At 36.0% G+C, this 26,872-nt stretch overlaps 1 protein-coding gene across 1 annotated transcript in view; it reads left to right on the top strand.

Annotated features, from left to right (window-relative positions):
* The window catches only part of THSD7A (thrombospondin type 1 domain containing 7A), a 189,228-nt gene extending 165,864 nt beyond the window's left edge, over positions 1 to 23,364 (top strand). Inside the window, exons 19-28 of the mRNA XM_058800424.1 lie at positions 225 to 340; positions 5,613 to 5,730; positions 6,429 to 6,574; positions 7,150 to 7,324; positions 9,396 to 9,569; positions 10,554 to 10,649; positions 13,606 to 13,688; positions 14,019 to 14,229; positions 17,605 to 17,692; positions 19,339 to 23,364. Of these exons, the coding sequence (XP_058656407.1) occupies positions 225 to 340; positions 5,613 to 5,730; positions 6,429 to 6,574; positions 7,150 to 7,324; positions 9,396 to 9,569; positions 10,554 to 10,649; positions 13,606 to 13,688; positions 14,019 to 14,229; positions 17,605 to 17,692; positions 19,339 to 19,423 (1,292 nt within the window). The 3' untranslated portion in view covers positions 19,424 to 23,364. The remainder of the gene's footprint in view (positions 1 to 224; positions 341 to 5,612; positions 5,731 to 6,428; positions 6,575 to 7,149; positions 7,325 to 9,395; positions 9,570 to 10,553; positions 10,650 to 13,605; positions 13,689 to 14,018; positions 14,230 to 17,604; positions 17,693 to 19,338) is intronic.
* Positions 23,365 to 26,872: the final 3,508 nt, after the last annotated feature.

Genomic DNA, 26,872 nt, shown 5'->3' with positions numbered 1-26,872 from the left:
CACAGACAAAATCAAATTTGCACTTTTCAGGAGAGTACCATGACATTGACATTTGCAGTAAGGTCACTGTTTCCAAAAACGTGTAGCAGCCGGGCTCAGTGAGCTTTTGCATGTGTAAAAGTTGCTTGTGAGGGTTGTTTTAGGCCATCAGAATTAGGTGGGAGACTGGATCATTATGAATTCTATCTGAAAGTCTGCAATGCTAATGAGTTCCTCCTTTGCAGACTGGAGCACGTGTCAGCTCAGCGAGAAGGCTGTCTGCGGCAGCGGCATCAAAACGCGGATGCTCGATTGTGTTCGCAGTGATGGCAAATCGGTTGACCTGAAATACTGTGAAGAGGTGAGTGGGTACCTGTGAGAAAGCTCCCTTCTAATTGTGCTAATTAATACTGAGCCAACTGAGCTGTATGGCATCTTCACCAGATGTTTTGCAACGCTATTCATGGATTGTTAAGTACCTCTGAAATGAACCGAGCCATCAACTGATTTTTATACTATATCCTTTGGTTACTTTTAAGTGCCTCTGTGAACATATGCTAATTATTATGTCCTGAAGGAAATGACTTAGAAACAATAATTAATAAAGTAGAATAAAGGTAATAAATTTCAATCAGAATACTAATCATAATTCTAATTTGATACAACTTCTGCATGGAGTCTTGGACACCTGCCAGTATCAATCATTTACTCAATGTGTTGGAAAATATTTCTCACGTGTCATTCTGCAGCTGGGCTGAATGCTAACTTCTTGTATCCAGCTGTGTGATGCAAAAAATACCCAAGCTAGTGTGAAACAACGTGCAGCACGAATGTAATATTAAGTAGGAGTGTATAAGTAAAGCTAGCTAGCAGACAGGAACTCTAAAGTTTTGAAAGAGCCATTTTGCAAATATTCAAACAAACCTCCAGTTTGACAGAACTGGTTTCCTGACATTTTGTGCGTCGGTCCTAGTGCTTTCAATTGCATGGAGTCTGTAGTATGAAAAAAACCATGAAAACCAAAAAAAACCCAAAAAACCACAGTACTACTTTAAGGGCCATTCTACATGCATTTCTGATGGAAAGTAACTGCACTTGTTTCAACTGCCATTCCCCAACCACCATGACATCAGAAGTAAAATAACTGGCAGTGGGGAACAAATGGGGAAAGGCCCCCACAGCAGCTTTGGCACCAACATCAACAGCTTTTCTGCAGGACCCTTCTGGCTACTATCTGCTCTCAGGATGTTCCCATAGCAAAGAGTCTCATCAGAAGTGGAGGGAGTCGGGAAACTCATCATTTACTTTGGACTATAATTTTGTAATGGTGTATCTGACCTACTTAAACTTCTCCAATCTCCTCTGACATCCTGGATTCTTGAATCAATGAGTTCTTACCAACGGCAGAGAGTTACTTCTGTCCCATGTTCCTCCTTCCCTCACAGTTCTTGGGTTTCTAATAAAATCTAATAATTTCCAAGAATCATAAAATGGTTAGGGTTGGAAGGGTTCTTGAAGATCATCACCCTAAAGATCAAAGCCCCTTCTGTGGGCAGGGTCACCTTTCACTCTAGCAGGTTGCTGAAAGCCTCCTCCAACCTGGCCTTGTGAACACTCCCAGGAATGGGACAGCCACAAAAATTAGGTCTCAAGAAAAAACCTCAGGGTATGACTACCCTGAGTCATACCAGCAAGTTGCTGTGAATTTAATAAGGCAATGCATTAATGTTTTTATAATATTTTAATGTGTTAGAAAAGAGAAAGAAATGTCTGTCTTTTCTAAGATGTTGCAATATTGATTAATTAATACCAAGACATGATGTAAAATATCCATGCAAATAAATATTTAAACAGAAAGAAATATGATTTATTTGATTTTATGGGAAAATGTATTTCTTCTACCATAAAACCAAGAAATTATTTTAAAAAAATCCAAAGATTTAAAACAACATTTAGAACTGATTACATTTTACACTGAAATCTCATTTCAGAAAACCTCTGGAGTTTTCCTGCATTTAAGAAATGAAAATTTGTTATTCAGAATAATAATGAGAGCAAGAATATAATATCTCAAGAGCTACTTGCTGTAAATGACTCGCCAACAGACATCACTGCGGTGATGTCCTGGATTTATCAACAGATCATATAGAGATACCTCTTGTAGAAAGCTCTGATCCACTCCCTAGTCACACAGTTAAGACTATTTGCTGAATTATGGATGTGTAAGCAGCGGTCCAACAAGGTCAGAGGCTGATCCAATAACCGAGGAGTAAAACCTGTTAACCTGATTAGCAGGAAAGCCAAGCTGTTCAGACCTTAACAGACCCTTCACTCTAAAGATGTGAAAGCCAACTCTGTGACCTTGCAGGTCATGAGAGGAGAGTATTCTAGAAATTATCAAAATGTGAATACATATTAAACACTTCTTGCTAATGATCATTCAGGGTGGGAGTTTCCACTGTGTTTTCACATTATATGTGCAGTGCAGAAATATTAAGTGAAGTTCAAAATAAGGTGCATGTGGTAGGAAAATCTGATGAATAGGAGAAATATGAAGTAATTTTATAATGACCAAGGTAATGAATTTTCTCTGGGCTATCATAAAACTTTGTACTAGGTATATGAGTAAAGATCTGCTCAATTTATGTGTAGGTACATATACTGAATTATGTTTATTATTATTATATGCAAAGACAAGAGCTCATAATAGATAAACCTACACTGCTCCCTAAGAAATTAAGTCTCATTATTGCAGTGAGTTTCTATATAATATATAGTTCAAGAAAGCAATAAAGCCATATATAAAAAAACCTTGATGTGGAATTTTGTCTATAAGCATCTCCAGGTATGAGCATCAGCAGAGTTAAATGCTAACATTCCATCTAAGCCCCTGTGTTCTGGTTTCCTTATGTGTCCATGTGATCTTGTGTTTATTTGAGTTGATCAGCTAAAGAAGGTAGCCAGTCATCCTGATTACTGCCAAGATAAAACAATTTCCAGAGCTTATTTCCAAGTCCTGGTTATGTTAATGTAGTTCTCTTCAAACTCTCAAAGCATAGTAATACGTGGATTACTTGGTTTCTGCTTATGACAAGAACTTGACTTTCTTTGAATATTTAAAAATCAAATCACCTAAAGCAAGCTGATCATGTTCATATTCATTTTTATAGACTTATTGCATTCATTTACCTTTAATTAAAGATGGGAAAAGCCTAGAAACCAGCAGTTGTGTCTGCATTAAAGCAGACTTTGCTGGTTTATTGGCGAATAGTCTGCTTGTCAGATTACATGATTAACCTCCAGCCGCAGGGTTTAGTCTTTGGTGCCAAACATTCCCATAAATGAGTACAGATACTTGAGGATCACAGGATTTAAGGAGCATGCTGGTGTGGCAGCCTGCTGCCCCTGGCATGTGTGACCAGAAGCACAGAGCGCACAGGGGTGGCTTTCAGTACTTGATGTTGTTGAGTCACAAACCACAGCTCATCCAGAACAAAACCTTTAGGGTCAGGGAGCTAATGAACACTTTTTCAAATATTTTTCTAAGCTCTTCAAGTTGAATTGTGACTCATCAGTTCAAGGAAGGAGAGGGATGAGAAGGGAATATGTGAATACTATTGAACTGCAACCTGTCAGTTGTTCCCCAGATCTATTTAAGCAGCACTTCAGTATCTAAGACATGCAAATAGGAGGTCACTGTGGGTAATCTGGCCTTCAGCTTTCTCCTCTTCACTGTTAATATCTTTCTTGGGCTTTTCCCTCTTGAGCTGCTAAAGTCCAGCTGAGAAGACCAGTCTTGAAAGAAAGCAGTCATGTTTCTATAATTGGCAGGAATCAGTTCAGCAGGCTGTAAAGCCTTTGCTCAGAAGGTTTGACCCAAACATGGACTTCAAAGAGGGTTCTCTAGCTTTCTAATCATCCAAATTCCAGATTATCCAAAGGTCTCAGGTGTTGTCTGTGTGTGATAGCTGTATAATCAAGGCTATAGTGAACCACCGAGACGAGCCAAGAACTCATTCTTTGCTGTATAAAAGCAAACAGAGGTGTAAACCCTCATCTGTCTCAATAAATGGTACTGTAAATGCAAATTTAAAGCTTGGTGAGTCTATCAGGAAGAGATATTTTCAGTACTTGTGGTAGTTTATTTATGGAGGGCATGTTAATGTTGTGCCTAGTTATTGCTCTATGCTTGTGTTTAGTAGGAAAGAGTGGGTTTATCTCCTTTTTAAAGTCTTAAATGCTGGTTTTATATAATTAACTTTTCCAGTCATTAAAATTAATAGGTTTTGAAATGGCTAGTTTGCTTTTTTTTTTTTTAACTAGGTAGAGATGTTTTTTCTAGTTAAAGGTATTCACAACTGCCTAGGATTCTGAAATGCCTCAATGATGATCAGGGTCTGCTGGTGAGGTCCAGTGAAGAGGACAGTCCTTTGTGTAGATCTGTTCATGTTGGCAGGAATGATTTTCTTTCATACTTCAGATCATACACCCTGTAACTGACCTACCCTTTCAACTCAGCTGTGCAGGATGCAGGTGCTATTATGCTAATATTTTTGCCATCAGTCACATTTCATCTTGCATCATATAATTTCATCTGTGTTAGTGAGAATATGTCTTTCCTTGCATGGATGGGGGAAAATCTGCAGTGTGAATTTAAAAGAATATAGAAATGGCTGTCCAGGATCAGACCAAAGGAGCATGTAGTTGTTGTGCCATGTCCTGAGCATGATTATAAAACTCTCCCTTCCCCAGAGCAGAACATGAGGCTGAATCACACCTGGAGAAAAACAGAGAATGGAATATATTTTTGGGAAAACTTGAGTCTTGAGATAAATTTCTCTGTCCCCTTCTCTCGGACTCCTCCAGCAACTGGAGCTTCTGCTTTATGGATGTTAGAGGATTCTGGTTTTTTTGCAAAGTTTTTCAGAAGAAAATGAAAATATGTATATTTTTTGGAAAAATCATTGTCAGTGTTATATCAATATCTTCGTATGGACAGCATGATAGAATAGAGTAGAATAGAATAGAATAGAATAGAATAGAATAGAATAGAATAGAATAGAATAGAATAGAATTAGTAAGGAATGAGTAAGAAGCACAGGCATACAAGGGTTTCCACCTACTCCTTTCACAGCTTCCACCTGTTTCCAGCTCTTGAACTGCATTTGCCTGATGGGGTTTCTGTGAGTTTAAACCTTCAGATTTCTCTTCCATTAACTTGTTCAGTCTCTCTTGAGCTCCTGTAATCTTTCAGCACCTGCAACATCTTTTGAATATCTAGTACATGTTTATCCTCTTCCTTTTGCTAGTTTTGAACTTGGCTTCTAGTATTATTTCAATTCACTTATTAATAGCTGTATTTTTGCATTCCTCTTTATAAATATTTCAGAAATTATTTTGGCCTTCACCTGTTGTAAAAAGTAATAGTGTAGAGATTAAGCCCTCCATTTATACGTTCTAGTTTAGAAATTGATTGATGCAAATGGGATTTATGCATGTATATGAAGATCAGTATATGCATTAGGACTGTCTTGAAGTGAGAATTTTAAATGTCTTAGTTACTTCACTTTTTTACCTTGCACTGATGATAAAGGCCTGGAGTTTTGTGCTAACCATTTAACATTTTCTTTCAGCTTGGTTTGGAAAAGACATGGCAAATGAATATGTCCTGTGTGGTGGAATGTCCTGTGAACTGTCAGCTCTCTGACTGGTCTGCTTGGTCTGAGTGCTCTCAAACATGTGGCCTTACAGGTCAGTACATACCTTTGGCATATTTTAAAGTCTGAGACTTCCTTTTCAGTTTATATCAGTATTTGAAATAGAAACTGTATCTCAGTGAAGCTGGGTAGCATATCGCGGCTGGAGAGGAGATCATGGTTGGATAAGCCTATTGTATTTTAGTTTTCTTTGGGCCTGAGTGAAGAATCCTCCATTTTCTGTAAAATCTGCATGTAATATTTCCCAAACAGACAGTGACAGAAAGTTGCAAGTCCTTGTTTGCTGGAATCAGACAATTATGGATCACATATTTCTGTGTTAACTGAGGGAAGAGCGCAGCATGCTGGCCTCTTCTAGCAGCGAGCCCCAGATGACGAGCAGGAGTCTCCACTGAAATGGACAAACATGTTGTCACGTTCATAGAGAATATTTTCCTTCAGGCTTCTGAACTAGGAAATTACGGCTTTTGTTTGCTGTCAGGAGCAATCCTAATCAGGCATCCTCCTACACTTACACTACAAACAAATGACAGAATATAAAATGTCTGACTTGGAAAATATGAATCCACATAAAAGACAAGAGCCAACAGATCAGCTTTATAATTAAATTTGTCAAATCTGGAAAAAAGTACTTTATTCAAACACAATACTTTTCAGCAAAATAGAACCATCTTGAGGAATATATCAGTCTAACCACTTCGTTGTTAGTTATATTGCTGGTTTTTGTTACAGGAAAAATGATCAGAAGAAGGACCATAAATCAGCCATTTCAGGGTGATGGGAGACCTTGTCCTTCTCAGATGGAGCAATTCAAACCCTGTCCAGTAAAACCTTGTTATCGATGGCAATATGGTCAATGGTCTGCTTGCAAAGTAGAGGTAAAAGCCATATAGGACTTAGAAGTTATGGAAAGTGTGGATTGAGGCATATTTGTGATATGCCTGGATACCTCCTTATTAACTCTTTAAACAATTTGCTTCCACCTCTCTTACACAAAAACTAAAGTTTGTTTTTCTCCTTAAATTTCATATTTATCAATAGATGCAACATTGTCTTACAGATATTCAGAGTATAAATGTAAACATTGGTACCTGAGCAGCTTCTTTGCTAATAATTTAAATACGATTATTGTAAAAGAATATCAGCAGAAATATATTCACATATTAAAAGAGATCTTCACTTGACGTACTGCTCTGGTTGTAATTCAAAGGCATAATTAGCTCTGTAATTTAAGGAACAATTAACAGTGAGCAGAAATTTTCGCTTGGGTTTTGTTTTTTGTTTCAAAAGTAGTGAATCATGTCTTCTCTTTGTTATCTTCTTTTTTCTCCTTATTGGAATGAATAAGTAGTTAAGTAGAAATAATAGGAGATAGAGTGACATGTAACTCTGATCTAGTCTTTTGGCACTTTCTTCTGTTCAGTATTAATCAATATATGTTCTCCTTCTGTAGGATGCTCAATGTGGAGAGGGAACACGAGTGAGGAACATCTCCTGTGTGGTTTATGATGGATCCATTGAAGATGCTGGCAAAATAGTAGATGAGGAATTCTGTGGAGACATAGAGCCTATTATAGATGGTGACAAGAAGATAATACTTGAGGAAACCTGCACTTTCCCTTGTCCAGGTAATAAAGCTGTTCAAACAGATGTTGCATTTCAAGATTGCTTGGGTGTCATTATAGCTGTTAGGGCCTAGCATTAGCCACAGGCAATTAAATCTTTTTCATCTGCTTTACTGATTGGATTTGTCTATCAAATGACCAACAGAGTTACTTTTTAGGAGTGACTTCATGATAATCAATCAATTAGAAAAAATACTAGATTTTAAATTTATAAAAGACATGATCTCTCTGTCATAGTTTGTATCTATTTTGTATATATTTTTCACAAAATCCATTGAAATAAACCCTATATTTAACTCTATAAGAAAGGGTGTTGGTTTACAGATAAATATTAGTATTAAGTGTGTAGACTATGTAACAGCTTTATTAATACTTTTACCAGTGGCTAAAAACTTGATGCCTTTTATGGGTGTCTAAGGAAGATAAGCTAAGATCTCTTATTTTTTTTCTTTAGAGGTTTTATTCAAAATGAAACTAAAGTTTTGATCTCTGAGAAAACATGAGTGCCTCTAGTTGTTTAGCTCTCTCGATGTGACATGCTCTATCATTGCCTTTGTGAACTGAATCTAAAGGAGCTGTTTTGAATGATCAGGTCCATGTTGCTCATAATGAGAAGGATTAAGATCATATAAGAGCCATTTAATTTCCAGTAAAAATACTCCAGTTCATTCCAAACACTTACTTGTAGAATTTGAAGTATATTGCTGTTTTTCAATAGCTATTAATGATGAGTCTTCAGAAGAGGTGATAAACTCCTTCAGTTCTAATGTAGCTATCATTTCATACAGCACTCTATTTTCATTCTCTTGAAACTCTCCTCTTTCCCAGAGTTTTTTCAGATTGGACTGAAGGTAAAGTTGTCACAATAAATAGAAATTAATAAGAAATTGCGAGATTTCCATCACTGCTTTGTACATTGCATTCCATTTGCATAATTTTCATCTATTTTTGCTTCTTAAATGGAAACTGGAAGAATACAGAAACTGCAGTTATGTTTTCATATTAGTGAATTTTATAAAAAACATATAGTGACTTATTGATTGCTTTAAAAATTTTGCTGAGCAGGGACCTGTTCTTCAACAATCTCACATTTAGCCAGCAAGAATAACTGCCCTGTGGGGATGTGCTAATGATACGCTCCAGCTAATGTTTCCAAAAATCACTACTTGTTTTCCTATTATGTATACATCAGTTCGTCAATTATTCATTTCTTTGCATGCTTTCCTAAGGTTGGCAAATAAAATTCCTTCATTAATCAGGCATCCGGTCAACACAGTACTGATTATATCTGTCATCAGTATAATGCAAGGTAGCATGAATTTTTAATGGCTTTCTCTCTGAAATAATGAGAACTAAGAGGTTTATTTGTGAGTTTGTGCACAGTCTAGTCCCATTTTCTACTGTTTTAACAAAATGGTTTCTTTGTGTTGTGCCTCAGATCTTCCTTAAATGTTCTGTAGCTGATTGTGCTAATTAGTGTCATTAGTATAATTTGATTTTTCAGTTTTACACTATAGAATTCTACAGGTCTATTATCCTAACATGAAATAGCAAGAACAGACATTTTAATCATGTTCCCATTTCCCTTTCTTGCAAAGGATCTTCCATCAGTTGCTTCTATGTCTATTTAGAGAAAGATAAACAATAATTAGTCTTCTTAATACTAGACAATGTTTTCTAAGATCAAAGAAGAATTGAAAAAATATGTAAATTTAGCATAAGACATAAAATGCACAATATCTTAAAGTGTACATAAATCTAGACATTGGGTAGAGCATTGCAAAGAGATTCATAATGAGGGTGATCTCATGGGAATGCTACAAGAAACTAGAACTGCTTTAGAACAAATGGGCCCTTGTACAATCTTTGTAATATTTTCTATGACACAGACATTCAGAGAGTATCAAAATGTTATGATTTCTACGCTATGAGTCAAGTTTAAAAAGAGGAAGGAAAGGAACTAAAAGGAAGGAAAATTAAAAAACTGTACTTGGGACTTTTTTTAAGACATATTCAGTGAAAAAAACTCTTCGCATACAATGATCATTCATATTATAAAACTGCTCTTTGACAGGGGACTGTTACTTGAGAGAGTGGTCAGAATGGAGCCTTTGCCAGCTAACCTGTTTTAATGGTGAGGATCTTGGTTTTGGAGGAGTACAAGTCCGATCTAGAGCAGTGATCATTCAGGACTTGGAGAATCAACATCTCTGTCCAGAACAGGCTTTGGAAACAAGACCATGCAATGGTAAGCACCAAAATATACTTAAGGCTGGTTCCTGTAAGAAAAAAATACAGAACAACCATAATTTTGTTTTCTCTCTGTTCGTAGTAGCAATTTTAGGCAAATGGAAATTTGATAAACAGAAATGCACCTAAATTGTTGTTTTCCATAGATCAAACATAAAGAGAAAAACTTTGAAGTGGTAACTATCATATGCTACTCCTCTAGAATTATTCTTTTTTAATGATATTTCTTTTTGTATAGGACAAAGAGTTTCCCTATACACTTAGTAACATTAACAAAAAGAAATCTCTGAGTTTTGATTCATAACCAGATTTAGATTTCTTTGAATTGTTGATTGCATGACAATATCATTAAAATATCTCAGCCATGCTTACTACTGCTAGTTGACACATTGTCTAAGAAAAGTAGTTTCCTATATCAACTTGGCCATTCAGAGGCTGGATCAGACAAAAAGGAATTTTATATTTATGATAGAGAGCTAAGGTGCAGAAGGACTCCATGATTCCAGATATCCCAGACCATATGAGATGTGCACAGAAGAGCTGAGACATGGAGCCAGATGCAGCCCCAGCCACTTCACCCAGCCCTGGAGCACCGGCTGAAGCTTTGTGTCACCAGGAAAGGAACCGGACCCCTAAATGAGTTTTGCACAACAGATGGGCCACAACCATTATGAGCTTATTGGAAGCATTTCTTGTACCCATTTACTGCATTAGGCTTGCTCATAATCCTAGTTAGTGTTTCAGGCACATCTGGTCTACTCTCCATGTGTCCAGTAAGTGCAGGAGACCCTGGGAGCTCCACATGTGTGGTTCAGTGCTGGATGAAGGAGAAAGGGGCATACTTAACAGCTGTAAAAGCCATTAATCATAGTGAGTGTGACCACAAAATTAGTATGGTCAGCTGATGAGCGTGGCTGCTGCCCATGGTAGTCTCAAACATTGTCATTAAATATCTTGAAATGTGAATGTTCTCTGTGTGCAGATGGGCAGTGCTACGAGTACAAGTGGATGGCTAGCCCATGGAAGGGATCTTCTCGGACTGTGTGGTGCCAAAGGTCAGATGGTTTAAACGTCACAGGTAACTCCTAATTTATATACACAAAAAAAAAAAAATCTCAAAAACAGGTGGAAAATGTGTTTTCCCAACAAACCAAAACACCCACCCCCCCACCCTTCCTGGGTATGAATCAAAATAATCTTTTTGCATATTAAAGATGTTGTTTGTTTTCTAGAATCATGCAGCATGTAATGCTTATGGTAAATATAAATATTATTTTATGTAGTGGACCTGAAATATTTTATGTTGTATACAGTTGGGGTTTTTTTTACCATAGGCATCTTTACACTTTCAAATGTAGGGTTTCAGGCCCTACAACAAATATGATTTTTATGTATTACAGGTCATTCCAGTGCCTATAAAAAGGCAGAGAAAGTTGCACAATTTGATAGTATCATCCATATATGTTACAAAATATAAAATTTTAATAAAATGTACTAATATGAGTTTATTTCTTTACTTCGATGCCATAAATCTATATCAGGATACGTAATGGACTGCTATGGGATGTTGTGACATTTTGTGCAAGCCAAAGCACAAAAAACATGAATTAGGAACGACTGAGATCTCAGAAGAAAACTTTCATATGAATCTATTTATATGGATTTATATATTGGCAATAGGGATTCATTTAAGCAAAGAGTTATGCATTTATGTAAATAATTTTTGTGTCAGACCAAGTCATAGTAAAAGAATCCCAGAGACTGTAAAAATATCCTCAATGCCAGCTGTTGTCAGGTCACTCACAGCAGAGGAACTGTAATTTATTGCCACCACAATACTTATTCATGGTGGAGTCCACCACTACTCTCTGTTGTGACAGTAGAAATAAAATATTTGTGTTATTTTTACAAGGTGTTGAAATAATAACTCAAAGTCTCTTGCAACCTTGTGTAGGACTATTAAAACACATCTTGTTCACAAGAATTGCAACAGATCATTATCCATGCACCTTGATTGCTTCCTGCTTAGCTAAGATCCTTCTATGGTAAGGAAAACTATAAGAGAGAATTCTTATTGAGATTAATATAGGATATTATCTATGAAATGTCCTATAGGATTTGGAGTAAATAGCATCTTGGAGATTACAGCTCTGAGATGTTAAAATTAGAGTATATTCATAAATCACAGTCACATGAAAATACTAATTTATTCTGATGTGATTGAATACAGCCTTGTGATAAATTTTAGGAAAGACAAAATATGACTCTGTATTATTGGTAGATTTTTCATAATGGGATCTCCAAGGCAGACAAACCTCAGACCTATATTGTATCACTTTTTTTTTCAAAGTTTGTTTGTATGTGGCTTTAAGCTGTGATAAATTTCTGATTTGAATGGAAGACTAATGGAATATTCAATGCATCACTGGGCTCCATTGCAACCCTACCCATGCAACACAAAACTATGTTTTTCATATGTTTCTGTTAAATGCAAAAATATGGTTCTAATGGATTTTATGATAGTTTTCAAACACAGTACTTCTATTGTACTAATATACAACATAGAGGGAACTTCTCTACATTAAATACACAGTAGTGAACCAGATTTTAATTTGCATTTGTACATTTTCTGAAAGGGTTTTGTATAAACTACAGTATTTATGAGCTCATTCATGTGATAGACGCACATACACCATTGATTTAAAATGAGATCACCTATTTTGATTCAGAAGAATAGAACCCATATCATCCATTACTGTCTTGTCAGCCTTATTCTTGCACATTTGGATTCAACATAGTGTATTTTATTTCAGACATTATTAAATAATTATTGTGAGTTCTGTTGGTATTTTAAGGTCTTTTTCTATTTACTCACTTGCATAATATCACTGTGCTGAATAGTTCTTTTTTACTTGAAGGTGTTATTTCCCATGGGCGATGAGGCAACTCTTTCCTTCTGCTTCCTTGGATGACTGATATTTTATTACATAGATTCCCACAGGCATGTGATTTGTATGCTAGGATGTATGATTTTCTTTTCTGGGGGTGGGGAAAACTTATGGCAACCAGCAGGGTTTTCTTTGTTCTTCATCAGCCATCCCGTTAACACTTGGATCTGCGTAACCACAACTAACTGCATCTGCTATGGTTGTGACCAACCTCAGCTAGCAGGATTTCATCATCACATCACACCAGTATAAAAATAGTATTAATATGGGAGATGCATGATAAGTTGTCCTGTAGCAGTCTAAATTTTAAACAATGTGATGTATATCTCTCTTCTATAAGCTAAAAGGAAACAGGTAAATTCAAACTGATTCTAAATGTATTTTAAAGTCATTCTGGCTGAAGTGATAGTGAAATCCTGATGGTGTGTACTGGTCCATAACAATAACTGCACTGTATATAAAGCTGTAGAAATGAAAACTAGGCCTGTATAAAAAGAAAAAAGACTGAAACCCACAATATCATCAGTATTGTAATATTCAGTACACGCTTTACTGATAAATCTGCTTTCCTTCGTAAAATCTCAGACTAACATGAAGCCTTGATTCATAAAGGCATGTGTAAAAGTGACCCAGTAGCAGCGGAAAACAGGTATCCTTTCATAAACAGGATGAGCAACTTGTTTGCAGTTCAACAGGAAAAGATATAAATAAAAAAGGTGTTTTTATTTCTATTGTGGCCACAGTTTCAATATGTAAGTCATAAGGAGGGCTCTAGAGAACCAAATCTGTTCCCTTGAGTACAACAAAGCATTTAAATTGGTTTTTTGGGCAATCTAAAAAAAGGGGAAAGCAAAAGGCTCTGTTGCCAAATATTAGTTCTCTAAAATGCACGTGGAATTAAATACATGTGCTGTATCCTTACTCTACATATAAGAAAACATTTGATTCCAATTATGCTTCACCCTCGAAAAGAAGGACTCTTACACTCAAATTAGCGACAAGATTGTCATCCATGATACAGTGCAGCAAGTCATTTCAGCAGTGGTGAGGTATTGCCATGTGAAAATATGATTTTCTGTCCTACAGGGGGCTGTTTAGTGATGCGCCAACCAGATGCTGACAGGTCATGTAACCCACCGTGCAGCCAGCCCCACGCTTACTGCAGTGAGGTATGTGCTACTGCATTGGAGCATGGAGCACCCCCAGGAGGCCTTCCCACACGTCTCTTGATTACAAAGATTATGCCAACAAAAAGTATTTTCAGTGATTTTACAAGTCACAAATTTGTTAAAACCCACCTTGCACCATTTTCTACTTTTCAATTTAATGTTAAAGAGTTGATATGGTATGAACTTGCATAAAAATATACAAAGCAGTACTCTTCTGGCTAGCACTCATCAAAACAGTCTTATCTTCCAGTCATCCATGTTGCTATGCTTTATGGCTCACAGAAAACCTTGTTTTTCCACTACACCTTGTAAAACACTTGTTCCCTGCAGACCAGGACATGCAGTTGTGAAGACGGATACACTGAAGTGATGTCCTCTGATGGCACACTCCAGCAGTGCACTCTCATCCCAGTGGTGGTCATCCCCACCATGGAGGACAAAAAGGGAGATGTGAAAACCAGTCGAGCTGTGAACCCTACCCAGCCTTCCAGTAACCAGACAGGACGAGGAAGGACCTGGTTTCTGCAGCCTTTTGGGCCAGGTGAAGTCATGCAATGAGCAGTTTTAGTGCTAAGTACTGCTGCAGGGTCTGGCTTTCATATTTTTGTGTACCTAGGAAGACCACAAGAACCCTTGACTGTTCATTTGAGAAGGCAGACATACTCTCACTGAAAAAATAGGAAGAAACATAGTAAACACCAAGCCCTGTCACTACTCCATCAATATATTTAGTGAAATCATATATTGCAGATTTCCTTTTAGTCACTCTTCCTGTTAAAATTCACGGAAGCTATTTGAAATGTGACTGTGAGTTTGCTGCAAAGGTGCAAGCCAGTATATTAAATTGTGATATCTTAAACAGTAATTCTCTTGACAGAGGAATGAAAGGATAGCACTGAAGAATGCAAATAGTAAAGGCTTCTTAAAATTTACTGACATAGCACAAATTGTATGAAAATAATTGGTATAGGTATGCTAATGCTTTTCTGACATATCCCTATCTATACTAATTCATGTTAGTCAAATGCTAACCATATTACTGATATTTAACGTAGGCCTGGTCTAAGTATCTATGAGCAGTATTTTCTTTTATGATGGACCATGTTCTTTAGAGCTGTGCAAAAACTTACATGCAAGAGTGTAAAATATAAGTTATTTAATAAAAAATACTTCATGAAGTCCATCATGTAATCAGATGTCAGTAAATATTTTTAGTCTTACTAAATATTTGCAATAAAAAATTAATTAACAAAATATTTTCACATTAGAGATATGTTGCTTGTCCAAAATATTATTAACATGGAAGAGAGCAATTGGTTATCATCTTAAGTGTCTCTTAAGTCACATAGGGCTAAATATACTAATATACTTGGGTATTAGTGTGGTCATTTATTTCTAAAGGGTTTTTTGATGTTTTTAATTGCAGAATTGAAAGTAATATCTTTACATGCATAATCCATAAGGTATTTCAAGTTAAGATTTATAAAAATATTTCTAATATGCAGATTAAATAATGTTTGGGCTAGAAATTAGAAATACTTATATTAGATCCCATTAGTCCTACTACGAATACTACTACTAATAATAGTATTTACTATTATTTGTACTTTGATATTATATTTGATACCTGCAATAAAAATAGTCTTTACTCCAAGTACTTTAATAAAAAATAAAAAATAGAAAATCAAACTTTTCTGGTCCTCGTTTAAAAAACAACATCTTACCAAATATGTTATCATTTATTCATTTTAGCTAACCCCTCCTGAAAATGCCAGAGGGCATGTTGTAGCATGCAGAGTGATAGCAATAAGCAAATATCAGACAGTCACCTTCAACAGTTTAGGAATATGAATGCTCATGTGAGCTCAGGGGGGGTTTTGGAGCAAGGTATGTTTGAGAAACTTCATGAAATCTCACCAATTTTATGTCATTTGAGTTGAGAAGGAGACATAGCTCAGTTCAGATAACCTTAAACATGTTTAACAGAATGAACACTTTATGCAGTGAAGTTATGAGCAAATGTGAGAGAAAGTGAATATTTTCCAGTTCTGATGAGATTAAGGCTGATTGTTTTATTTCAGGATTGGATATATATTGGAAAGGTTTGGGTTTACTCTGGCATGATTATCATTTTTCCTCACAGTTTCTAAGTCTAGATCTAAAATAGGTCTTTCATTTTCTTCCACAAATTACATTGCAGTTCCAGAAAATAAGGTATTAAAACTGTTCTCTTCAAATGTCTGGGCTGAGGTATTACCACAAAAAGATGAATCTGAGATTCCAATTCCCTTGCATACTTAGAAATAATCTGTCCAGAGAGAATTCAGAAAGCCCGAGTCAGAGGTCAGTAGTTGCATAATAGGAATGACCTCATTAGCAGAGTTCCTTGCTTTGACAAAACCAAATAAATCTGTACACAAGACATTGCCAGCCTTTTTTCCAAGGAGATGTAACTATTTTAAAAGAAGCCAACCTGAAAAAAAACCTAAGCCTCTTACATTTACTAATGGGAACAAAGCAAGGAGAGAGGAAACTAACCTATTTAGCAGTTCTAAATTCTGAATTCTTCTCATTGATATTATTGTATCATAGGATTTGTCAGGTCAAATCTACTGTTCCATTAATCTTTAATGGATCCGTTATTTAAGTTATGTCAGTTATTATCAGTTATGATGTTTCATTAGGTTGATTAAGGTAATGAAGGGAAAATGTTCTGATATTGATTAGTCTTGAACAACTTGTCCACATGACAGCAAGACTTTGCATTGCTGCAGCCCAGAAGGCCTGAGCTTAACTGCATAGCAATGGAGAGCACTACTGTGTAACCAAGCAATCTTAGTCTAACTTCTGTTAATATCATTGTGGAAATAAAAACTGCATTGATGGTGTCTTTTGGTTCTGAAGAGCTAACAAGAAGCACTAAGTGTTCGGTCAGAAAAATTTTAGCTGTAGTTCCTTACATTGAAAATACACACAACTTCATGAAATAAAACTTGTACAACTTGAATATGAAATAATTCAGTTTTATAAAGGTTATTTTTTTATTGTCAAGGAGATGCAACAAGGCTAGCTAATCTCCTGGAAAACAATGCTTGCAAAAAGCCATTTAGAAATTTGAAAAATGAGTTGGATAAAACTGGTGACTCAAAAAGCATGCACTCCTTTAGTTGTGATATGGGGGGCAAAGCAAAACCCCATAGACAAAGCCACATCATTTTCCTCTTTCTTTTCCTGAGGCAAGAAGGAGAGTGGTATGTATGCCCAAATCTCCAGGGACATGTCCAAAATACAAACTGCACCGGCTGCCCATAAATACAGTCCTTATCAACAAACAGTTGTTTTATTTAGGAGCATGGGCTAGGATTTTTTTTGTGTATTTTTACTTTGTGAGGAGAAGCTATTTATAACAGCAAAACTTGCATTTAGTAGGGAAAGAAAATTTAAAATTTTGCTTCTTTATGCAGTAGTAAAGGTTGTGTATGTGCAGCTAAGGGATGGATGATGTACAGCATGCTAAGGGCATTTAAAAACATACAAGTAAATAGGAACAAGAATTAATATAATAGACAGATTGCTTTACCAGAGCTAGAATAGAAAGTGATACTAAATGAGTCCTAGGCTGATGCACTGTCCTGGGATTGCTCACTACTAGGGAGACCCAAAGCTGAGTTTCTGGGTCTCTCACCTGCTGCCTCTACCCCAGATCTCAGTTCCATTTGAATTATCCTGACCCCAACTGAAAAGCAGAGCACAGAGAAGTCATTGCTCAGTTATTTAACAATATTTACTCTGATTAAACTGTAATTGCTACTCAAGACATTTATTTTGGATTATTAAAGTATTTCTATGCTATATCAGAACTAATAATTCAACTAGACTAACTCAAACACTACTGACTAACATTCATTCCTTTTAGATGGGAGGCTGAAGACCTGGGTTTATGGTGTAGCTGCTGGTGCATTTGTTTTACTCATCTTTATTGTTTCTATGATCTATCTAGCCTGGTGAGTTCTTTAATTATTTATAAGAAAACAGTCCCCTCATAGACTGTAATGAAAATGTTTACATCTGCTGCTCTAGAAACTGCAGACACTTCTGTGAACTGCAGTGTTTAATTTGCCTTGTCCTTTTGTCCAGACTCAGGTTAGCAGTTTCTGGTTGCACTCTAGATGATGGATCACCACATATTCTTCTGAACGTATAAGAACTTACAAACATGGGGTAGCTTAGTGTGCAGCTCACTTTTGCTCAGTTTATCTTGGTTGATATATACAATGTCCAGAATAATTTTATTGTGTCTGTATCAAAAAATGCTGAGAGAAATAGCAGCAAAGACATTGAGTAACCAGAAAAATAATATTTTATATCTGACAAGATATAGACATACAGAACCAGAAAAAATCTGAAAGCTTTCTCATCTTTTTAATACATGAAAGAATTCTGTTTTTAACAAGTCACCTTTGAGAATGTGCTCCCTGAAGTCTTCTAGGTCCTGTTAGGAATTTCTGATCCAGATGAAAGTACAGGTGAAAGGTGAGGGTAGTGTGGTTGTATACATCAGGCTCTTGGCTGTACTGCATTAGTAGGTTTTGGGGGGCTTCTGGGTGCGTTTGCCATTTTTTAACTTTGCCCAAAACCTCACTTCTGTCTAGGTAATATAAAAATTCATTTGGTTTTTTTTTCTTGTTTTTTGTTTGATTCATTGCTTGTTTTTTGTGCGTTTGTTTGTTTTGTTGTTTGTTTTGGTTTTGCTGTTATGGTTTGTTTGTTTGGGCTTTCTTTGTAGTCTTTCTGTTTTGGTTAGTTGGTTGGTTTTTTGGGGAGTGGGGCTTGAGGAAAAGGAAATCCATTAGCATTCAACAACTACAGATTATTTGGACTGGAACCTGTGGCTACTGCAAGTCATTGTAACAAAAAGTTTCATATAAAAGACTCAGATTTGAGCAGCCTAAGTGACATGGCTGAAATAAGATTTTGGACAAGACTGAGGATGCACAGGCCTGATTTAAAGAAATGCTTACATTACACTCTAAAAGAAGATGAGTGCTAAAGCATAGATAAACATTCATTTTCCTTTGGCCTGGTAATTTTTTACAACTTTATGTAATGGATTGGAAATACTGCTGGATTAAAATCTAATTCAAGGCTAGACAAGGAATGTTATGGCAAACAACCATACACCTGCTATTAATGACTGGTTTGATTATAACATCTAGAATTAATTGTAGGCATTCCAGCAAGTATGATGAGATAAAACCAATCAAAAGATGGATCTTTCCTGTGGAAACTCTTGATGTGTCAAGAGCAGTTTAATATTTGAGTCACATAATTTAAAAGAACCTGATTGCAGCTTTGATACATGACCAAATATTGCATGGCAGGCTCTGAATTCTTCTGAAAACTGGGTGATGTTGCAGGAGTACCTGCCAAGGATTTCAAGTCATCAGCATCATAACAGCTTGTTTCTGAACAACTGAGCTTTGAATTAGATATTGCTTTGGGTTGATAAAGGGATAATTAGTGATCCCAGTGAAGGTTTTATGGTTATAGCTTTTATAAACAAACAACTGAATGCATTATCAGCATGGTCATCTTTCATTTATGACTTATTAGTTGCTTTTTCTATTTACAAATTATCTTATTGTTTCAGCAAAAAGCCAAAGAAGCCCCAGAGAAGGCAGAACAACCGACTGAAACCTTTAACCTTGGCTTATGATGGAGATGCAGACATGTAAACTGTGACTTCTCTTGGTGACAAATGGAGTCTAAACTATAGGAATGAAATCAGAAGGTGTCCAAAGCCACAGGGATTTTCTATGGAGTGGATTAAGTGTTTTGAATTTTTCTTTTTTGTAACTGCACCATAGATAAAGAAGGATGGATTTCATAATGCCTACTGATATTCAAGGTATTATTGCTTTACTTTAGACCATCAGCACCGAGAAATCAGGCAGAATCACATTAATAGACACTGCAGTTGGAGATTTGTGGTGTTTCCTCAGTCTTAGAACAGAGCACCACTTCTGCCTCCAGAATACTGTATCTGACATAGTATTAACACTTGGAAGCCCCTGCATCATTAACCAAGTATAATCAGTACGCATGAGGAGTTTGTACCAAGCTGTCTATGACTCTATATTCACACATAACATATATACTCGGTTGAACCATATGTATTACTCTATCAGATTATGTATGTGATGAAGAGCATTTTAGTGCTTAGTACAATATTAACTTTTAACTGGGATTAACCCACTGAGCAAGTTCAACAGTTTGCCAGTTGATGATAACTTGTGTTAACCTGCATTTCAGAGGGCAATGACTCACTTGCAAAATTCTGTCCTGTTACCACTCCAAATTATAAAGGCCTCATGTGTACATCCGGAGAGGAGGCATTCTCAGATTCACTATTTTCTAGTGGTTGATGTCTGGAAAAAATACCTGCTGTAAATGTTACAATACGTTTCTACTTTCTCTAACTCAAAGTGTTGCCTGCATCTTTTTTGCTACATGTAAGGCAAATTTTTGCACTATATTAGTGCAGCATGATATGCACTTAACTAGTATTGCCATAGAAACTGCCTCTTTTCAGAAAGGATAATGATGTATCTTGTGCAAGGAGTGTCAAGCAGACAGGTCTTGAATGCTGAAGAGAGTAGTGTTTAGTTTGGACTGCGACGGGATGGAATCAGCTGCGACGTTTGCCGTACACACACCGTTCCTCACCACAGCAGCCACTTGTACTCTACACCATGGCAGTAATACAAGTGTCTAGTTTCTTGCCCCGCCTACCTATACTGGTATAGATTGTCCTGCTGGTTTCTAATTGTACTTTGAAGGCTGTTTATGACTAGATTTTTTATATTTGTTAACTTTGTTAGAAAAAAAAAGAAAAGAAAAAGAAAAGTGGTTGCCCTGTAATCCTGAGTGACATACTTCTTGTCTAAAAAGGTGTTCTGATTGTTCAGCTGAAATAAAATGGTTTTACTTTTCTTTCCTTCTGTTAATGAGAGCTCTTTCACTGTTAGTGGCAGTGCAATACTCAGAGATGTTTTGTCTTTTCCAATTAGGATAATTCAATAGACTATTTTAATTATTCAGTTAAACTCCTGAGTGTACTGGCAAGTAAACAATAAGATCAATAGTTCTGCCATTTTAATACTCATGACTTTTTCAAAAACTCTGGCAGTATGAAAACTCACTGTTAACCTCTTCCATGCTTATGGCTTTTCAGTGTTGGGCTTCCAAGATGAAGCTCATTGACTTGCCACTCATGTGACATGGCTGTTACGGATGTGCTCCATGACCTGAGAAGGGTTATTCTCCTCAAATGGCTTCTGTGTGCAGCCGGAACGTACGAGTGACTGTGCCACTACTAAGCAATACAAAACTTTATCAGGCAACCTCTCAAAAAGAATTGTTACATAAAGTTCAATATTAGGTTCTCAGGTCTTTTTTATAACCTAAACCACTTCTGCCTACTCATCACTCTATTTGCTCAAGAAGCACCAGTTTTTGCACACTGGGTGAAACTAACTTTGCAAACTTTGGCCCAGATCCACTGAAATCAATGACAAGAATCTCATGGACATCACATCTGTTCTTAAAAATACAAACCTTTGTTCTATGTAGAATAATTCTTGAAACCAATGAGCATTTTGTGGATATTCAAGAGAGATTATGGTCCTACTTTAGCTTAACTGCCATATTACCAGTGTGATGTTACTGCATCAAGAACATTACCTTCATCCCACTGCGTAGGTTTTCCCCAAATGGGAATGATGAGCAGAGGAACAATGGTAACAATATTTGGTGCAGGTTTAATTTCTCATTTTATACCTTGTTCGAGCTGCAGCTGATGAAGTTTCATGGCTGCCTGCCACAGCAGTGGTTCATTCCTATATGTGTTTCAGGACTGGAGCATTCAGTCTTGCATCACTTTGTAAAGGTCCATTGCGAAAATACAAATCTTGATAATTTTAATTTTCAGCATTCTTGAGTAGAAAACAATAAAAACCTGCTTGGTTCCTCTTTTGGCAGACACCAAAAAAAGGCCATGAAAAAATGATAAAGTATTAAAGAACAATAAATACACGTGGAAACAGATTTTATAATGATTTCTGGTTTTTTAATAGTCTGATTCTGTGTTGTCGAATAGTTTTGAACCAAGAGGGCATTGAGGGAACAGGGTTTCTTTCATTGGCAATGAGTCATCTTTATTTATGACACTGGCTGGTCTTAGCAGGAGCTGTTGCCTAGTTCTTGCCTTGAAGACTTTTATGTCCTAAATCTAAGTACTTAATAACTTAAAGGTATGACATCTCCTTTTCCTTACCACATTAAATGAATAAACAGAGAGATAGGAGGGTTTTTCAAGTCTGTTTGGCCTTTGCAATCCATGCAAATATGTTAGTATGTGTTACATTTTATATCTGATCAGTGAATATCTGGTGCCCATCTGCATCATACTAGGGCTGCATTTAAAATCTAGAGCGTGTTTTTATTATTATTTTTTCTATGAACAAAGTGCATGGAAATTTGAAGCCAGAGTGGCTTCCCTCATTATCAAGAAAAAAATGCTAGGCTATAAGGAAGGCTGAAATTTTATGTAAATCTAAATGTTGCAAAGGTGATTAAGCCCTCTAGCATTGAAATTGAAGTAAATAATATGTGAATTACCAATATAGAATGAAAAGCAATTTGCTTTAAAAATCAGAGTGCTTCTACAAATCCAGTGCCTAAAGCAGCCACTACTGTAGATTATTAGTTTGTGAAAGTAATGTTTCCAGTGATCAAATAAACCATTCAGAAAATAGCAAAGTAGGTATTTTCCTGTTGATGTGGTGGTTTATATTTTTCTTTTTAAAACTGTAGTTTCTAGCTTACTGTGTCTGCTTTGAGTCCTGGAGCAGTTCCTTTTTGAAGCTTTGATGCAACTGCACAAGTCTGTTTATGTTTGGTATAAAGCATCAATTTTGAAACCCCCTTCCTCCTGCCAAAATGTAATGAAGTTTTTTTTCCAATCTTACAATTTGAAGAGAGCAATTTAAAAAGTCTATGTGTAAATCACTGTAAAATATACCTTGAATTAAATGGAAATCTGTCTTTTTACCTTTATGTAAATCGTTAAGAATTAAGAGTTTATTTTGCCTAACTTAATTTACTTGAATATTTATTTTGTAGAATGAGGAGGCAGCTGTCTGAGGAATGTTTACTTTTCTTTTGGTTAATGTTAATTTGTAAATTGTGTAATGCATTTTTATTTTTTAAATTATGTACATTTCTTTTTTAATGCACAAAATGTTTACGTACTACTACTACTGCAAATTTGTGTATATTGTCACTAAGCTTTATTCAGTTAATACAGATGATGGGAAAATGTAACAAGTCTTACATTTTCATCTGGGTTATTTTTACATAACTGACGTATTGCTGACAATAAATATAAACACAAAATCAGTTAATGTCTTTTTTTAATAAATGTAGTATCCTATGCTGGGATAGAGTAACAATAAAAGCCAGATCCCTAAAATATGACCACCTTTTAAATAGTCTCTTCTTTTTTCTGAAAGGCATTAGCAAACACATTCTTGTTAAATATTAGTCTTTCTATTTAAAAAGAAAAAAACTTTCTGATGCTATGGTAACAATCAAGTCTGTTGTTACAGTCCTAGTTGACCTGGAAATTTACAAAACATATTTTGTTGACTGATAAATACCCAATAAATGAGATTTTAAAAAATAACCTTTTCTTCCTTGCCACTTTTATATCAGAAAAAAACAACTGTTCTGTAGAAAATAAGGGGTCAATCAAGATCTTACGAAAAGAAATCTATTCACTTCAAGTCAAGCTGGATCTGTTGCTGTCCCTACACAAGAAGAAAAAGAACAAAAGAAGTCACTTTGCACTTTTTCATAATTGCTCGTCTTCAATCTGTGTGCTCTCCAAAACTCAATTCTTTTCATGTCTAGTTCTGCTGTGTAATTTTCACACCATATCATGGGGTTTTTTCCTGTTTCAGTAACTATTACCTCCCCAGTAACCTTTCCAAGCTAACCCCTAGTAGATTTAAACACAATTTTGAGAGCACACAACTCTTTTTGAGGCATTTCAGAATTTTCACAAGTAATTCCTATCTACGTTTTCTCCTGCTGGAATCCACAGAAAAACCACTGAAGCATTGGTCTTGAATTCCCACCTAAAACCTAATAGAGGAATAGAGGATTTTCAAGATCATTTAAATATGTTTAATTCAATATAGGCAAAAATTCTGTAACCAGTTAAAAACATCTGAGAAGAAAATTTAAATTCTCATTTAAATTTAGAGAATTAATTTTGGTATAATAATGAAGATGATAGAGTCTTCACATTCAGTAAAGAAAATGGGGTAGATTTTGGCAATGTTTGCAAGACTTGAATTAATGGGAAAGGGTCGTCTTTATTTTAAAAAGAATCCCAAAACATTAGAGGAGAGTAGAACTTTCTAGTAAAAGTGTGATGAAAGGACATGAAGTGAGAGGTAAATCAAGAGACTTCGATAATCTTAGTAAATGTTTTAGCCTTCTAGTAATGTGAAAATCTACAATATTGGAGAAACTAGAAAATCTAGAAAATTATCCTGCTGAAACAGAAGGGAACTTGAGCAGCTTGAGCTGCTTGGCACCACTATCAGTTTAGCTATAGAAAATGTTATCTCTAAATTTTCTGATTAGGTTTTTTGGTTTGGTTTGGTTTGGTTTGGGTTTTTTGATACAGGAAAATCCAAAAGCAGGTAATGACCAGGCAGATAGACAAACACATTTTTTGGGACAGGGTAGGGATTGGTGGGGTGTGTATGTGTGGATATCTTAGTCTCTGCTTGCCCATTCATTTATTTGTCAGCAGAGGCTGAGGGTGTGTCATTTTGCTTACCTGAATTTGGGCAGTGCCCCTGTCTGTGGTGGGCGTTTCCTGTGGGGACATCCTGGTGAAACATCTCTACATCCTTAGTCCTACTTAAACAGAAAAGTGAGAAGGTTTCAGGATTTCTGCTGGTCAGAGTGACCCTGAGACGGGTTAGAAAGTCTCTTTTCCCAGCCCAGCAGTGAAAGAAGGAGCCAGGATTCATCTGTTCTCATTCTCAAGGTTGTTTATTGTTTCTTATCTATAAAATTCTTTCTCTGGCCTGCCCAGGTCTGTTCAGCAGGTCAGACAGAGGCACACTGTTGCCCTCAGGGTGGTGTTATCTTTTTATACTAAAAATTATGTGTACATTTTTTACAATAGTTTCCCAATACCTACCACCTATGTTAGACATTGAGTTTCTACCTTAAACCAAGCCAAAAGTGCCAGCATCACCAAGAACATGGAGGTTAGGAAGAAGAAAGAAGAAGGACAGGGTATGCCCAAATTCCTCCATCTTGTGACACTGAGCCCCCATTCTAAAAACCCCTAAAATCTATTTTTCACCCCATGACAAACTAACTATTATTCTACTTAAACTCTCTTGGCTTGTAATTCTTCATATAGAGGTGGTAATCTTTTCCATGGGTCAAAATCAAAGTCACAGGTGTCTTGGGCTCTGTGCCAAGGTCTCTGAGCCCCCTTTAGGCAAGGGAAAAGTCCTTTGACCTACCATCATTATGGTGAAGGTAAAACTTAGCCACAGGATCATAATCCATGATCATAGCTCTTGTTTTCCATTTTTAAAGAAACCTCATTTCAAACAATTCAAGTACTAAACCTATTTATTTATATTATGTGTTGATGTATCTAAAAATCTTTGATGTATCTAAAAATCTTTTGAAAATAGGATTTAGTACTTGTCAATTTATAGATGAAGGGTCAGAGGGTCCCATGTCTGTTTTAATATTTTGTGGACTTTATTCAGAACCTAGCCCTTAAATTGATCATAATTACATTCTGAAATTGCAATTATAAAATTAATGAGGTTTTCTTTTATTTTCAAAACTACACTTCAGAGTATCATATAATTCTTTAAAATGACAAAAAATTGTTTCTCAATCAGTTTTGTTTAGCTTACAAAAAAAAAAGTTTCATCACAATTTCAGTGTTGCATTTCAAAACAAATATAATTTTTTCCTTCTCTGAATAATTACAATTAGAGAGCAAACCCTCTTTCTTACCTATACATGTCAAAATGTGACTTAATTCTCAGCTTCTTAACTCCTTCCAGTGCTGCTGCTTAAGCTACCTATATGGAAATAGCAATATGATTTGAGCCTGGGACCAGAATTTAGTTAACAGTTCTGTGACTGGACATTCAGTTTTTGGTGGTACAGTACTGACAAATTATTTTTCATGCACTGCCCAATGAAGTCCCACAAAAACCTCTCCCAAGCTGAACCCCAACTAATTTACACAACCTGTGCCATGCAAAACCATGAAATTGTCATGTAAGACAAAGGGTTACATTTTGTGTCTTGCTTTCTACTCTAACTCAATTCCCTGAACAGCTTTATTCCTGTGCCCCCATTGTGTCTTGATGCTTGACACAACTGCCAGATTTCAGCCTTATGTGGAACTTTTCTGATTTGCACTGAGTGCTATCATAGCCTCAATTCTCTTTTGATGTGTCTTCTCACTCTTAAGGTTGCAGTGAGACAACAGGAGGTGCCAGCTGACAGCTTACAAGTACATGAAAACATGCTGTCAAAAGTAAAAATATGCATATTTAAAATGGGAATTTTGAAGCTGAAGTAATATTTTCCTCTCTCCCTGCAACTAAAGAAGCAACTTAGAAACCTTGAAGATACCTAACTCTATATATTTTAATCATTTCATTCTATTGTTGTTACTTTACATTTTTCTCTACTTTACATTTTTCTCTACTGTTCCCCTTTTGTACTCATTTTGTGTACATTTTAATTGTAAAATCATAGTAAGGGCTCTCTCTTCTGTGTGTATTAATAGGAGGGAGAATTCTCTCTTTGAAATCCTGACTGTGATATGACAATAAACAATCATTAACATAAGCCCAAATTCCCATTACCTATTATTTTTCCAAGAATTCCAGGGTGAACTAGTTTGGAAATATTCTTAGGCTGTACCATCCCTAAAGAGTGAATCACCACAGGAATCAAACAACATCCCCATTCCATGACCAACTCCATGGCAGGAGGTTATTCACATTTCCTGTTTTGGAATGTAATTTTAAACACACATAGATGTTCTGATTTTTGTT

The sequence above is a fragment of the Ammospiza caudacuta genome, chromosome 1 (assembly GCF_027887145.1).
Source record: "Ammospiza caudacuta isolate bAmmCau1 chromosome 1, bAmmCau1.pri, whole genome shotgun sequence".
NCBI lineage: Eukaryota > Metazoa > Chordata > Aves > Passeriformes > Passerellidae > Ammospiza > Ammospiza caudacuta.
This window is presented reverse-complemented; position numbering and strand designations above follow the sequence as displayed.